We start from the raw sequence: 17,148 nt of genomic DNA, 5'->3' as shown, positions 1-17,148 counted from the left end.
CCTTTGAAGATTCATCTTGACACGTATCTCAGTTACACCCATAGGTGTGGTTGTGACTCACCAACTGAGATTAGACACTTTTTTCTATCAAATAAAACATTCTACCTTAAGCATGTGTCACCCTTGGACTTTCAAATTTATTGTTGTCAATATTCCAGATGTTAACACAAAGTATAAGTAAAGATTTGTTTGTTTGTTTGTTTTGGAGGAGGGTGACAAGAAACAAAATCTACAGACTAATCAACTTTATAGCTGATGATACATTCATAGAACTAGGTGAATGGTACAGCCAACCTTGCCCTGGGGAATGGGTGATAAGACACCCCCAGCCTGTCTTGGTGGTCTGGTAAAGTGAAAAGAGCACTGGCATTGGGAAACGGATTCCGTCCTTCTTCTGCCAGGTCTTTCCCAGGTGTGTGGCCTTGTGTAGATCGCCCATCTGGCTTGGAACCTCTCATCTCTATGTTAGCAGGCTGGTTTAGATGATGCTGCATGTCACTGTCAACTATCAGATTCTGTCATTTATGTGATATCCTCAGTGACAGTTACATAGAATCCTCAAGATCATTTGTTCTTGGATGTCTGGATCACTTGAAACTACGACTGTGGATGGATTTTCAATGAATGAATCACTTTTCCTTCCTAATGCTAGGCAGATTACATAGGGAAACCTAGATACAAATTAATTATATAAATCTACATACTTTATTTCAGTAATTCTTTTAAAAATATAAAGCATCTGTTATATAGCATTCATTTATCAGAGTATCATTTTCCAGTGGGAATGTATAGGGTATTTATATATCATTATCAAACAAAATAATGAACATTTTGACATTTTGATTATTTCAAGTACAGTCTGTGGAGTTATTTTATATTCAGAAAGACTGTAAAGAGTTAGACTTCCTCTACTGCATACTTACACTGTTCCAGATGTTGACAACAACATCTGGGCATTCTATCATGAGCTGATTTTCTGAATGAAGTAACTTAATTATTGATTGACAAACTAACATGATATAAGACACAGACACACTATGTTCAATAGCAGCGTCAAAGTTGTAAACTATAAACATATGCAAGCAAGTGGGGCCATGATTCTAACTAACTCAGGTTGCATTTTGAAGCACTAATGTTAAATTTCAGGCGTAAGTTTAGAAATGCTGGAGGAGGAAACGAAGAAGTGCAGTTACATCATTTCTGGGCTCTCTGTTTTGCAAATCATTAAATGATGTAGTGGCAATGTGGTCAGAGTTCCTAGTATAAATAAAAGTCCATTCTAGCATTGTGAAACATAAATAGAGTCATTCCATATGGATTGCATATGGGTTTGTATGAGTCTATATGTGTATATATACAGATATAACCTCATCATATGGAAATAAATATTCACATGTGATATTAAAGCTAAATTTAAAAAAATAATTAGGAGAAAATGTGGTATGATTTATCTTATTATTTATAGCCAAAACATAAATATCCATTTCAAACACATAAAATGTTTTGAAAGTACAAGCAAAAATAGTAAATAAGAATGATTATAATAGAAAGACATTTGTAATTGTACTTTTTTGAAAAAAATTTCTGGTATTACATACTCAAGAGCAATGGGTTATTTTAGTGTTCGCACGGTAACCTGCTTTTCCAACTGCTGGTAGCCTAGCAGCAGGGCGTGTTAGTATTTTCTCTCTGGTGGCTTGCATATGGTCCATTGGCCATGAGTTTATGATAGATAGAAAGTGTGCTTTCCCTTTATTAACGCTACAGTATTGGTGACATGTGGCATGTGCACTTTCCAGTGAATGAGTTTGACCTTTAACTCTAAACAGTCCCTTGAGCAAGAGCAAGCCATGTTTAGTGGAATGACTACTTAGACGAAACAGATTGGAAGTTACTTTGTCTGATAGCGTTAAAGAAATGCAGGAAAGTTTTTTATCATTGAAAGTCATCCAAAAATTGTGGAACCATAAAATAGGAAATTGGGCAAAGCAATGTAGTAGTAGAATTACTGGATGAAATAATAGAATTTTTTAAAGCAACTTTTGGTATATATTGGCAAATCATTTTCAACGAAAGATGCACTAATTTATACTCTCAGTCATGTATGTGTACTGGTTTTATTGCATCCTTTCCAATATTATCAACTAATATTTAGTTGAACATCCTTTGCAGGGTCATCACATCCAAGGTATTATGATAGGCTTCCATTTGTTTATAATATTTAAATCCTCACAAAAGCCCTGGGAAATAAATATTGTCACCACTTTTTTAGAGATTGAGGGAACTGATGTTCAGAAAACTTAATTTTGACCAAGATCACGTACTGAAATGTTACTTCTGTTCTTTTCACTCAGTGCCCTGTGCTTTGTCATCCTAACAACTTTCCAAGGATCAAACATTTACCTAACAGTTTACTTTACCTTTACCTCTATCATGTAGTATGGTATGTTTTAATCTTAAATTGCTATTTGCTAGAAATTAGTACAGCACAGAGAACACGGTCATAAACAAAATTTTATAAATTCCATTTTATTTTTTTCTCTGAAATTTAAGTTTCCTGTCCTGGATTGATGAGGCTTTTTAAGTCCTGGGTCAGGGGTAGAGTGAAGATGAAAAGCTGAAATCACCAGCAAAGAAATAGAAGTAAGGTTAAAAATGGAATGCCTTGTTCCAAAGATAGATGCTTTTTAGAAAATGCCATCTGGGTATTACGGAAGTATGATATTATTTAATTAGAACCAGATAAAATTAGGTAAGAAATGAGTACCAGCAACTATATGACTAGCTAACAAATATAATTTCACGGTATTCTGTAGCTATCCCAAAGTGTTAATTATAACAGGAGCAGTTAAATTCTTTAGAGTAGTTAAATTCTTTGGCTATGAAAGCATAACAGTTTTTAATAGGTGTGTCACCTGGTAACCTGGGGCGTTATTAAATATATGGAGACTGAAAGACATGGTAGAAGCAATGGAAAAGTCTGGCCAGACTGGGTAATTTGTTTTAGACCTATGGAGAAGTCTATTAACCATTTCTTCTATAGACCAATTTGATTAGGAAGTACGACAAGCTGTTCTTTCATTCCTTACCAAAACCATACTGCACTTAGTATCAATTATTTGGCTGTCTGCAGCACATAGATTAGAATAAAGGGCTTTCTTAGTGTTTGTGAATGTTGCAGATTACTGATTAGTAATTAAAGTACTGAATGAAGAAAATCAGGCCAAAATTGAATGGGAATGAGAAAGTCTTAATTCTGTAATACAGATGTTGTCTTAAGCAGCCCATTCAACATAGTAACATTCTTCATAACCCTGGAGTGTTTGCCTCCCATGTAAAACTCAAATCGAATGCCTTAGAGATTGTTTCCTCTCCCATGCCTTGTGATGTAGCTGTATGGGTATTAATTTAGTGAAATATCCTGTCTGCCAGGTGTGGGAACTAGCTGATTTTATTGTAATACCAGATCATTACTTAATTCATATGCAACAGAGTGCAGCACATGGAAAGCATTATAAATCTATTTACAGTGTGGCTGGTCTGATGATAACATTGTATTAAATTCCCAGGTGAGGCAATTTAAGCAATTGCTTTGCCATGTGCACGCCATGGAAATTAAATTCTCATATACGCTCTAGTAATAAACCAACTTCATTGTTATGCTTATGCTAGTGGTGGGTGCTAGAATCCTCATTCTGGTTACCTATACCCTGTTTCACATGTAGAATCTTACAGGAGATGGTACACAGATTACAGTTCTTAATTAGTTTAAACTAAGTTAATTCATTTTGTTTCTAGTTTAGCAGTGCCTGTCCAGGAACACATTCAGTTCAGTTGGGAAATGTTAAGATCAAGTAGATAGATTGTTTCAAGCCAAATTTCCAGAGAGAACTGAACAAGTGTATCTGTTTGAACTTGGCTTTGAGAGAATCAGCCAATCAGTATGCAGACGTTCTGTTCATCAAGTAAAAAACTGCTTGGAGTCTGAAATTCTTGCTTTCATAAGCAAAGACTCACTTTTGTCGTCAGTTTAAAATAACCATTGAAATTTTGTGCATCATGTCCTAGGGATAACAATCAGTTGTTAATTTGTCATTTTTTTTATGGTTCATATATGGTCTGTAGATTTCTCTGTCCAACTGTGTCTCGTCTACCTAAGCATATAAGTTAGAAGGAATAAACTTTACAAAAATACACAACTAAAAGTGAGAAATGTCCTTGTATTTAACTGTGTGTGTGTGTGTGTGTGTGTGTGTGTGTGTGTGTGGCAGATATTGTCAGTTGAAGCTTTTCCATCCTTATGGTACAGACCTGAAATTGCAATAGATTACAAACTGCAGAGAGCTTCTGTCTTCTCCAGAAGCCACATATAAAGCACCAGTAGACAGTAGTAACTGACAACTAAGACTAAAAATGTTGACAATTTCTTGATTTGCCTGGTTAGCTTATGTATAGAAGTCATTAACTATTTATAAAATGCATTATGAATTGGGTTCCTTCAAACTGTAGCTGACTGTGTGACATTTCCAGCTCAAATTCTCATGCTTGCATTTGGCTAAAGTACAGATTTTATACAGTTGATAATAAAGCAAAAAATATTTTAGTTGGTTTATAAAGATACAGTAGGTGTTTCAGTTTCATTAGCTTTGAGTCTGCCAAATTAAAGTATGACATAGTACTTAGCAATGTAGAGTGAGGTTTTTAAAAAATTCCACAAAATGTAAAATATTTTATTGATATTTAGGAGGAAAATTCCATAAAATAAGCAGTTTGTCATTCAAAGGAATTGGCCTTTTTTTGGTATCCAGTTAGTTTAGTGATGATTGTGCAGGCTAAATTACAGTTGATTAAAATCAGCTTATTTAAAATTTCAAACCATAAAAATTTAGGAGAAAATACCAATGTCATGCATTTAAATATAATTCTTAGTAAAGCAAAGTGTTAATTTAAAAATAATGTATAAAGTGATACTTGAGTGTAAAGAGTTCAGTTTTCAGCATTAGCTGTGTCATTTTCATGAGGAACTATTTCTGATATTTGAAATGAGTTGTCTTTTCAATCTATCAGAAGAACATTTTAAGGGAAGTCAGTCCTATCAGAGAACATTTTATAAACTCAGCATATCATTTGCTTAATTACATCCAGAAAGCCATCCCAGTGAGCAGTTTTAACCATCCCAATGGTAAAGAATGACATTTATAGGGACCACCCTTCAACTGTGGATAAATCTTTAGTTCTCTGTTGCTGAGCATGTACACCCTTAATTGCTGGTTTTTAAAAGCAATGGATTCTAACCAAAACAAGATTAGATATTTAGGGATACATGTTTATAATTTTCTTCTTCTTTTGAAGTACATCAAATCAAAATAAGAATATAATGTAATTAAACAATCTATGCCAATTTGTTGGTATTTTGGTAAAAAAGGGAAAAATAAAAACAATCTCCATATGATATTCTTGCATACTGTGGAATGTTTTAGTCCCCCATAGTGATGAAATGAATAATTAAAAAGGCAGCTCTGATACCACAGCCTGTTTAAAGGTTCTCATTTCCTTTAATGCTGTAAAATACTTTTGCTAGCTAGTTTGAAACTACCGTAGCGAGGAGCTCCAAATGGGCAAAAGAAAGGTTTGGCTTGATTGAAATATTGTGGTAAGGCCATGAAGTGTACTGTCCTTGTAATTTAGCATTTTTCAGTACGATATGAAGTCAATAGAAATAGCTAACTAATAGTAGCTTCGGTAAATACTATAAGAGAAGCCAACCTGCTTGGCTGCTTATCTGCTGTTTGTGGTGGTAAGAAGTCTGCCATATTCAAAAATGAATGAGTTGGATCACTCCTGAATAGTTAAGACATCTGATATAGATGTCATTACTGACGTCAGTCTAATGACCTAACTTTTCTATTTTGTCCTTTCTGCAACATGGTTGGTTTCATTTATCTACTGCCAGAGTATGAGATACACATTTGTAGCAAGGAAGGGGAGCTTGGGGTAGAGACTTAGGGCAGGAGGGGATACCACCATCTCCTTTGCAACATTTTGCAATTTTTATATTTTTTTTCCTGAGAGTATTCAGAGGGTAATAGAATGAGGAGGAAATTTTGTGCAGTAGAATGAGTGCTGAGCTGTAAGTCAGGACCACAGAGTTCTAGTCTCAATTTAACCAAAGCTACCTTTAGAATTCCACGAGACTGATCTTTTTTTCTCTAAGAAAATAAAAGGATGTCTAGGTTAATTTATTTTTATTTATACCCCATTCAGCCCTTTTCAACTGGATTCTGCCAGAGGGTTAAGCCTTAATGCCCTAAAGTTTCTATTCTGTGTAATGAACTAAACTCTCTCTCATGTCCCATCTTTGGGAGAATTGAGAAAATAGTCACTGAAATCATTTTCTGTATTTTGTGGTTCAGAAAAAGAACCCCAATTGAGAAAGGCAACTTTAAAATGATTTAAAATCTATTCGTTTTTCTTGTCAAAAGTCCTTTTAAATTCTAATATAGTAGGATTTTATGTTTAAGATATTATGATCTCTATGTGGCAAAGCAGTGTTACTCATTCACTGGTTTAAAAATCTAATTAAAAATCTTGTTGACTTCTGCTCACGGATTATGGATAGTCCTTTTAAACTACAATAATTTTTCATATCACAGTTGAGCAGGTAAGAAATATTAAGTGCTAAACTGTAGACCCCAAGTGGGAAAAGATTACTGTTTCCCAACTGCCATTTTTTAATTGACTGTTTTTGCTTAGTTAGTTCAGAAGCAGAAAAGGCAGCAAAGTAATCTGTAAATCGGCATTTGGGTCTGAAATAGTGATGCTGAAGTAGGATCTGAGGATGGCACTCTAGCTTCACAACTAATTTTCAGAGCCTTTTAGCTTTTCCAAATGTGTGCATGTTTAGGTAATTCATGAATTGCTTGCAGACATGTCCCTCTGACTTTACAGGTAAAGGTAGATTTCTTGTAAAACAAAATTTCAGTGTGTGAAAAATCGATCCATAGCCTGCTTGTCTTTATTTATTGGAATTGTGAAAAGCTGGCTCATAGCCTACTTGCCTTTATTTACTGGGATTGGGAAATTTAATTTGTTTTACCAGATGTACACATACACACACTCCCACTACTTTTCCTTAGGCCATTTTTATAGAGGACTTGGAGACATTTAAATTATTGTTTGGAAACGGCATGTGCTTTTAAATTCTGGTTAGTAACATCACAATAATGAAAGAAATAGGGATATGCTATTTTCCAGGCATTCCAGTGTATAGTTGGAGATATAATATTATCCTAGAATTAGAGATTTTAAAAGACCTATATTGTAGAGTCCATTTCCTGCCACAATATTAAAGACCCCCTTATACTCTTGTTTTAATTACAATCTGGTGAGTGTTGCAGATACACAGCTGTATAGTTGTATTTCCTTTAGCTTTGTGGTCTGATTTGAATGACTCTGCATGGAATAACATATCAGTTCTGATCCGTTTGTGAATATTAATAGAGTACTTACACAATGCAGAGTTTTCTTCCATTACTGGCATTTGAAAAAACTTCGAATTTACATTAAACTCCTCAAGTTCAAGAACTTTGCACAACTTTGGTTTGCACATTTGAGCAAATAGGTTTCCATTAGGGGGCTCTCGAGGTTTGAGATGATCAGCGTTGATACCAGTAATGCTTCGAAGCCTTTACTTTCTAATGTTCATCTTGCTCTCTCCCTTTTTGTTTTGTTTTATAGAAAAGGTCACGGATTGCCTACAGTGACGAAGTACGGAATGAGCTCCTAGGGGATGATGGGAATTCCTCAGAGAACCAGGTAGAATGCTAATCAGGAAGGCCCGGTGGGTGGCTGGAGGGTGAAGGAGGTCACTGGCACACTGGGCTCTCAAGCTGCTCCGTAACAGTATTAGCAGCAACTCATGTGGAAGCGATACTGTTTAATGCAAAGCTGGAGTCTTAATCAACTTCAAAATGTTTCTTGGAGATCTTACATTTAACCCTTTACCTTGTGATCACTGTCTGCTATCTTTTTAAAAAATCTTTTCTTCTCTTTTCTTTATTATTTAGTACTTAAGGAATAACTTGAAACACACTGTTTGCAGACAAAGCCAAGGTCCTCACCTCAAACACATGTAAAAGGAATAAAAAAAGTACATAATGCAGCTTTGATAATAATGCAGTATAATTAAATCAACACTTGCAGCAAAACAAATGAAAGTAAGCTTTCAAAATTCGACAGGGCAGCTCAGTCTCCTATTGTGTAGCTTCTTAAAAATACATTCACCAAAATGCAAATTGTAAGCACCAGTGTGGAACTTGGATACTCACATAAAGGTCCTGCCCCTGTCAAATAATGAAGATGATGATGATGATGATGATAGTGGTAGCAGTAGTAATAGGAAAAGGAAAAGTCTTTGCAGTTTAAGATCTGCACAGGCAAAAAAATTAAGATATAATTTCTTCTTAAAGAGGCCTTACAACTTGGCTGTCAGTTCTCACTGGATCACACAGTAGTGTCATGAGTCTAATTAATGTCCCACTTCTTTCTTTGAATTAATACTGCAGATTTCATGAATTCATGTAGATAATATATATGACTTTAAAAAAATGTTTCAAGAACCTCAGAGTAGAGATGATTTTAACAATGTCTCAAACAGTCCTAGTGACTGATTCTCTTTGACACTTTTAAAGAAAATAAATGATAGGGAACTTCAGAAGCAAGACCTGAACGTGTTTATTAATGTTACTTTGGCAGGTCTAGTAAAAGTCTCTACTCTGTCTAAATAAAAATGAACATAAACCATTCATTGAGTAAACCAAAATTTTAATAAGATACTAAAACATAATATATTGATATCATTATTAAAATTGCATAATAGTATTTACCGTTTCAAATAGAGTATAAGTTTATATATGCTGAAATTATATTACTATCCACTAAAATGTTAATATTGTAAACAGGGTTGTTGCTTATGTGATTAAGGCCCCCATCTGTCCACCCCCCAAAAAAGGAGAGGAATCACTGAGCTGATTGTGTTTGTTTTTGGAAAAATCTTACCTCCTTCACTATTTGGATGTTATCAGCTTGAGTTCAGACATGTAAACACATTAAGATTTGACTTGGGATTTCAGCTTCCCTGATTGAAATGTGAGAATAGCTAAGGGAAAAAAAAATAAGGAGCACATTAAACACAAAAGCGTGATGTGATAAAAGAGTTTTACATATAATAGATTAAATAATGTGAGGATGAGAGCAAAACATTTTTTCTTCCTATTTTAAGTGAGATTTAGATTGCTCATACCTCTTGAGTGAATCATAGCTTTATTTTGTATCTTTACTGCAAAAAAAATTATATTTTTTTGCAAAAAAAAAAAAAGTGAATGCATAGTCCCCATGTCAATTCTTTAAAAAGCTACAGCTCTTTCCCTCATTTGAAACTACTGCCTAATATAGAGGAAATAGAAAGGAAGGGGGTGTTTCTAACTCAGACTCCTTTATTGTAATGGATGTTGTAGTACTGTGACAGGGATCCTTTTTTTTTTTTTTTTTTAAGCATGTTCCCTTCTCTTAATGGACATTTTATGTGCCTAGAACATTTGCCTTATATACATATAAGAATGACTTTTTTTTAACGCCTAAAGAAAAATATTCCACAAAAATAGATTGAGTTCATATTTTCTGAATTTCTCCAATTATATTCCTGTCACTTTAAAGTGATTACTCAGAGATTTTCCCTGGACTTCTGTAAATCAAACTTACAAATTCTGAAAGTGCTTGGAGAGCCTGAAGTTTAGTTGTAAGGAGCTGTCACTTCAATAAATAGAGTATGATGAATTATAGTCATGAGACTGTGAAACTGTTAGATTATTACTTATGTGAACTTTTCAGTCTAAAATTTGAATCAGATTTGAAAGTTCAAAGAGACGACACTTAACTTTTTGGATATTTTGTTACCAAATGTAGCAAAATTTCCATATCATAATGAAGCCTTTATGTTTCGTTTTTGAGGCTCTTTATCATAATATAGGGATTAAAATCCCTAAAACTATAACATATCCTTAACCAGGAATGGTCACTTGAGAATAACTCCTTATTCTGCATCAGTATTCATTCAGACTATGGAATCAAAACAGAAGCATTTTCTTTAAAGGAAGAAAAGATTTGAATCTTCATTTTAATTTTTGTAGCTCAGTGGCCAAGAAGACAGCTTTTTCTGGGTAGGATCACCTGTAAATTATAGAAAAATATTTTTTCTGTACACAGATAAGTTTATTTTCAAGTTAATTGTTGAGAAATTGATTTTCAGAACTTTTTGGCCATGTGATATGTATGATAAACTTTTAACAATAGAGGGAAAACTTAGAGGTAAACAAAATGAGACAAAAATGGCAAGATTTGTTTAACTAAAATTGGGATATATATCAATTTTTTTAAATTATAGGTCAGAAAAGGAAAAGGATAAAGAATTAATAGCAAAGGCTGCAAATAGATAAAATGAACTAAGTACTAGCTATTTAGTTATTTTTGATGCAATATCCACATCCTCCCTATAGTGACTTTTTTATGGATTCAGACAAATGTGAATGCCATAGCTCTTATTTCTCATTCTGCCAATTTATAATGCATTTTTTTAGGCATCTGAAACCTGGCTGTTAATATACATAATTATGATCTGCCAATTAACTATAAAGTATATTAATTTACTCTTAAATATGTAAACATTTTTGCCATGATTATAATTGTTAAAATTTCAAAAATTAAGAATTTTCAAATGCATTTTAATGTCCTTTATACAGTACACATTTTTATTTAATTCCAAATTAATTGCTTTGTATAAATTCATTTCTATTATAGCCATTGCATGCAATCAAATATAGCTTATCCGTGATTTACAGAGAAGGGACAAAATTACCTACTTTGCACATTCGTGTATTGTTGGGTCTTTCCAAGGACTATTGTCTTAGGCATTATCATTCTATTCTTTTAACATATCAGATTTTCCATTGCATGTGACATTTTAATTTTTAGAAAGAGTTCTTGAAATGTAGTGAAGCTGTATTTAGAGTGGAAACTTAAGTAATTGTTAACTCAATTTAGTTTCATGAAAACGGTTCTCAGAAAAGGAAAAAAAAAAAAAAAAAGAATCTTACAGAATTAAACCCCCTTCATAGTGGAGTATGATAATGGGGCAAATGTTCCCCATTTTGAAACCTAATAGTGTCTCAGTTTCCATATGCAAAATTACATTGATCAGTGAATAAATCTGAACAAATGAAATTTGAGTAAATCCTAAATAGAAGGTTCAAAAAAAGATATAAAGAGTAGGATATTTCTAAACGTGCAGAAATTTTTGTGGTAAAGCAATATTCACCAGATATGATTGCTTAATTTTTTAATGCGAGGTTCTCTTAAGTTCCGATTTGGGCTTGCTGTGCATAAAGTGTGTCAAACTTCAGCTACAGACCAGGGGGTGAAGTCGGTCAATTTAATTCCCCAAGATCTAAAGAAGGTCGGTATCATTTCATATAGCCCTGGCAGAGCAGATCATTACCAGGCACAAATCTGTTCGTTACGTGCTGAGGGTTTATAGCAGAATAAATAGACTGTCATCATAAGTTCAGAAAATTGTGTGTTCGACCCACGATAATGTGTAAAGGGCGTTTAATAGAGTTCAGCATTTATTCGTTATCTGTATGCGGACAGAGACGGCAGTCGCGTTATCAGCTTTAAAAAAAAAAAATTCGGTAGTTCTGGGAGTCACGTGACGTCCCTCACATACAGAGGCGCGCGCGCATGAACCCTCACATGCTCTGCCGTGCAGTTTTGATTTTAGTCACAGCAGAAAGCTTAACCACAAGAGATTCCACTGGTTCAAACCAGCGTAAACCAGATTTTTTCAGCCCACAAAGGAACAGATTACCTCTTGTATCAAATTCTGCATTGGGAGAAAATCTTTGTTTCAAAAAAGATGTTGATTATCATAACTCAACATGGTGGCATGGCACACTTTCATATCGCCTATAACGGAGCTAGTAACTCGATAAAATACGAAATCACTACTTCCAGTCTAGTCTAAGCATTGTTAATTTTCAAAAATAGACCATCTTTTGTTTACTTGAGTGAAAACTCTCGAACTAAAAAAAAAAAAAAAAAAAGATAAAGATTAAAAACCCTCCCATTACCTAGCTTAGCTACAAATCCGGTGTAAAGCTTGGGTGCAGCCATGCAGCACAAACAAGATAGAACGTTTTTTGTTTGGAACCTATTGAAAAAACAAATGGGTAGCATTTTTAAACACTCATTGATTATGGCAGGGTGGTATGGCCCAAATGGTCTCTATTGCTGAAGAGTAGTTTTAAACTTTGGCCCTTTAAGTATCATAGTCAACTGAAGAATGGTGCCCCCAGAAAGAAGAAATAGCTGTGCGATCAATTCCAAGATCAGCTCTTTCTGAGAATTAATGTTTGCCTTTTTCTCCCATGATGTTTGGGTAGCAAAGAGAAAGATTCCGATATATGATAGGCCAGGTATCTTAGCTTAGAATTTTACTTCTTCTGGGGAAGAATTGTAACTTTTCACATGAAATGATGAGATGCTTGACTCATACACTCAGTGGTTGCTGAGATAATGAGTGTATTAATTACAAGTAATGACAACTTTATATATATTTTTGGAAGAGTGACATTAAAAGTTTCTTTTTCAGTAAATGCACTGTGAGGTATTATATAATAGATTCTGTACCCTTTTTATAAGTTTCATAACAGATTTGAAATCTCATTCTTTTGTACTTGAAGTACTTTTCAAATTACAAATAGAAATAACAGAGTAAGCTGGAATGCATATTGCCTTCCTTGAATTGGAGACAAAAACAGCATTAAGCATTGAGAAATCTGGGTTATCGTAAACATGATACTTTTAGAAAGACTTATAGTGAGCAATTCATGGCATGTTTCTCCCAAAGCAATATTTTAGTTTATTGGCCTGCATATGTCAAGTGTTATAACAGATGTTACAGATATTTGGATACTTAAAAATTATCAGTTGTAGACCTGAATTGCTGAGGATGCAAATTTCAGACTTAGAATGTGGTTTATAGTCTCTTACAGCATAGGTTTCAGTTTTTATTCATTGTAGAAACTATGGCAGACACCTCAACTATACAATGATATTTGTGGTTTAGAATACAGTACTGTCTCTGTCTCTGTCTGTGTCTCTCTCTCTCTCTCTCTTCCACACACACACACACACAGAGTCAACCAGATATATAGTTATATCCATTTTCTAGTTTCTAAAGAATTAAACAACTTGTTTTATCTGTTATATTTAAGACAAATGAATATTCTACAGAGGAGAATCAAAATGTTATTATAAAAGAGTTTACTAACAGGTAAAGAGTGGTTTGGGGTTTGACTTCGGTGAAAAGAGACTGCAGTACAAATGAAGTGAGAGAGCTCATTGCTTTGAAATGGCCCAGTTTACAAGATGAATAAAATTGAAAAGTGAAGAAACTTCAAAAATTTAAATAAAAACACCGTGTGATTGCAGTAGCCTCTTAAGCAAAACAAAAACCTAGAAATCAACTCTGATATACGCAGTATTTCTAAGGATGGTGAAATATTTTCTGATACTGCGTCCTAAATATTATCTATCCTGGCATGCTTTATTCCCTATTAACATAATGTTACTTCCAAAGGTGATCATATTACTAGAGTGGGTACAAGTATGACATTAGCATAACAGTTTGTTATTTTAAAATACTTATTGGGACAAAAGCATGAACTATTAATCATTTTCATTTGGAGGTAAAACCTGAAAGCAGTTGTCAAGATTCAAAACAGAGAAACATCCTGAAAACTTGTAAATACAAAACCTCTTCAGTGGTGCATTCTTAGAAGAGAAGAACAGTAAACTTGTTTTCTTTCTTTATAATATAGACTTCTATGAAGTCGTTCCCCTTTATTTCATGATGGTGTCTTAGATGTACTTTAAAAGAGAATTTCACACTATTCTCTTTGTTTAATGTGACAGTGTGAGAAAGTGATCTTTATTCGTTCAAAAAACTCTGCATGTAGTCTATGTTTAGGTTCTTTTAATGTGTTTGTCTGTGATTTTTAAATGCTAAACATGTAAACAGATAAATTGTCAATGTTAATTCTGTATCCTGTCACACAACTGATCTTTCTTTCCTGCCATTTCTCTCCTTTTTATCTTTTTTTTTTGTGCATTCATGTTGCAGTTGATAAAATTACGTGAAGAGGTGAGTACTTCCTAGCTTGCTTTAAAAAAAAAAAAAAATTCTGCTTTTCCCTATAAAATTGAGTTTCTAAATCTGAAGTAAAATCTTCGGGTGTGTTTTTCCAGGAAAATCTACACATAGCAAAGTATTGATTATATTGCTAGAAATGTTCTCTGCTCTCTTTTAAAAAACAAGTACATCCTCATCATGCTTATCACAATGATCATTGTTGTTTGCCAGCTTTGGAAGAAAATTCAGATTTTAAAGACCAAAAAAGGGAGGAAAAATAAAGGAATATCTTAAAACTGTACCCAAGCGTAGCTTTAATGTAGACTGGCTTCAGTTTTGTTTTATTCGTATTGGTTTCTCAAGGAAGTCAATGTGATTAAACATTTTTTCCTGACATTCTGATTTATTTTACTAAAAACTGTTTTTAAAAAAACTCCTTTCTCTCAACCAAAATTCTTAGGTTCAACATTAGATATCATGAATCTATTATCCTTTTGAGGAAACACACATATGTTATAAATACCCTACTAGTCTGTGCACACAGATACCTAAGAATAGCTAAAGCTCTCCTCATTGTTAAACACTTTCCTTTTTGTAGGAAATAGCACCCAAGTGAGTTCTCACTTTTCTGAGTTTGCTGGTCTGTTTCATAATGCAGCTTCAGACTTTTTTTGTGGCCGAGCAAATATTTACAACAATGTTGACAATTTTATCCCTGTATCAATGAGGGATGCTGAATGATTCTGTATATTTTTTTAAATTAGACCATACTTATCAAATATGCTTTGCTCTTTTCAGAAATAGAGTAGAATATTTTTTACTTAGTGGGATTGAATTTTGTTACTTTTATATTAGGGCATAAAATAATGGCCCATATTGCAATTTAAAAATTGTCTAATTGCTTATAATTATCAGAGTCCTGTGAATTATTTTCAAGTTTAGATCGGCTGCATTGATTGAGATTTTCCCAGAAGTTTTTTTTAATTGGTATGTCATCATTCTCTAGGTGATGTGAATGCTAATTTAGAGGTTTGTAGAGAGTGGTTTTCAACAGCTCTTCTGATTTAAGATGCATTAGTGATGTCTTCTCAGTAAAAGTAATAATGATATATAAAATGAAGGGTGAAAATACACAAAACCCTCATCCTCCAACCTTTCTGTGTTTTTTTTTTATCTTCCCTGCATGGAAGCAGATGTATATACTAAATGAATATTATCAGTCGCGGTTTTGATGTGAGTGATATGTCAACATTATTCTTCTGCAAGACAAACTGCTTGTATGTGTTTGCATATGCTCAGGCTTAGGTGAAGAATCTGAATTTTCAAATGTTAATGCAACCAACAATAGACTTGAAAACCACTGTATGAAGAAACTACATAAAGCTCTTGGCCCTGAATTTAGCAGTGAATATAATTAATAAACCCTTGTGCCTTAGTACCATCAGCATCGTTGACAGAAGATTTAGTTTTAAGCTGAATTGTATGGATTTAGTCATCTTAATTCTATAAGCTGAAAACATCACATCTGCATTTCTTTTAAAATATGTTTCATCATCGTTTTATGGCTTAATTCCTTTGTTGTGCCTATAGCAACAGTTTTATCAGTTATGCTCCTGGAATGCATGTTTCCAAAACTGTAACCTGAAATGGAATTGTACTTGGAAGAGTTAGCTCACTCAACTAACAGAATAGTATACTCTGAAATATTCTTTTAACAGTCTTTGATATGGGTGCAGCATTGATATTTATAGAATAGGTTACGGTGATGACACTGTGTTGGTAAATGGTTTGCTCCAAAGTGATTGTTTCTCAGCCAGGATCCTCAGAGTAATCAAACAGTGAATGTACCCCAGATTTCTTCCTTGCATCTATCCTAAGAAGGCAAACACTCCTCTGCTTCAAAATTGGGTGTTTCATTGTGTTTGGAAACGAAGTATGCCCCATCTGTTCCTTGTGATGCTCTTTTTGGGGCTCAGTTCTGGAAACAGAGCATCCTTGGAGGCAGGCTGGTAGTGCATAGGGAGCTGAACTGGTGTTGGCTCTGCCGAGCTCTCTGTTTGAATCCTGCATCTCCAGCTCTCCATGTTGCACAGCTCCTCACACAAGTGGAGCTGTGTCTGAAGCTTCTGCACAGCTTCACTTACCTGCTTTGAAAAGGGCTGAGAAGAGGGTGAGAGAATGAGTTTGGGATGGAGTGTGGGGACAAGTTGAAAGCATCAGTTGCTACTGTAGTGCATTTCCTTTCATTTTCAGAGACCAGGGCAATGCACAACTAAGGGGATGATGTAAATAGCACAGCTGTTACAAGAACTTGATTTTAGCTTGACTTAAGTGAAGAGGTTCCAAAATACAAAGTGAGGTCCTGCTGGAAAGCTGCTGGTAAACTGATAGTCCTCTTGTGTGCAGATTTGCTCTGGTAGAATTGAACTGTCCTGATGAAGAGTTATTTAGGAATATACCTTTATTCCATTATTTAGGAATATACTTTTTTTTTTTATAAAAAATTCTCTTAGAAATTTTGCTCTCTGTTATAGCCATATACTGAATAAGCTGATTTGACTCCCTTTCATGGAATCTCAAAAATCATTCTACATTTAAACACTTTGTTTCCTACATTTTATGTTATCATATAATTAGACTGTGCATTTTCAGTATTGAGCTTTGATTTTTTTTTTAATCTACAGTAGCTAAATATTTTCTTTTAGTTTAGGGATTTCATCCAATATGAAAATGAACCAAAAATCTTTGTTCTTTTATTCTGGATTAAAATTCACATTTACTCTTGATATCACAAATCTGATTATCTTTTTAGAGAATCACCAATTTGAAATCAAGTCCTTTGTTAAGATAGAAAACAATATTCAAAGAAGGGAAGAGCAATCCCCACTCCCAAAACCTGCATG

General features: G+C 34.0%; 1 protein-coding gene across 13 annotated transcripts in view; it reads left to right on the top strand.

The window, feature by feature from the left end:
* Window positions 1–17,148, top strand: part of VTI1A (vesicle transport through interaction with t-SNAREs 1A) — a 397,531-nt gene that overhangs the window by 60,413 nt on the left and 319,970 nt on the right. For 9 of the 13 annotated variants that reach the window (XM_036828007.1, XM_036828008.1, XM_036828004.1 and 6 more), the window contains exons 4-5: window positions 7,738–7,815; window positions 14,237–14,257. In XM_036828007.1, the coding sequence (XP_036683902.1) occupies window positions 7,738–7,815; window positions 14,237–14,257 (99 nt within the window). The remainder of the gene's footprint in view (window positions 1–7,737; window positions 7,816–14,236; window positions 14,258–17,148) is intronic. The other 4 variants (XM_036828006.1, XM_036828016.1, XM_036828017.1 and 1 more) reach the window with 1 other exon arrangement.

This window comes from Balaenoptera musculus, chromosome 16 (assembly GCF_009873245.2).
Source record: "Balaenoptera musculus isolate JJ_BM4_2016_0621 chromosome 16, mBalMus1.pri.v3, whole genome shotgun sequence".
NCBI lineage: Eukaryota > Metazoa > Chordata > Mammalia > Artiodactyla > Balaenopteridae > Balaenoptera > Balaenoptera musculus.
This window is presented reverse-complemented; position numbering and strand designations above follow the sequence as displayed.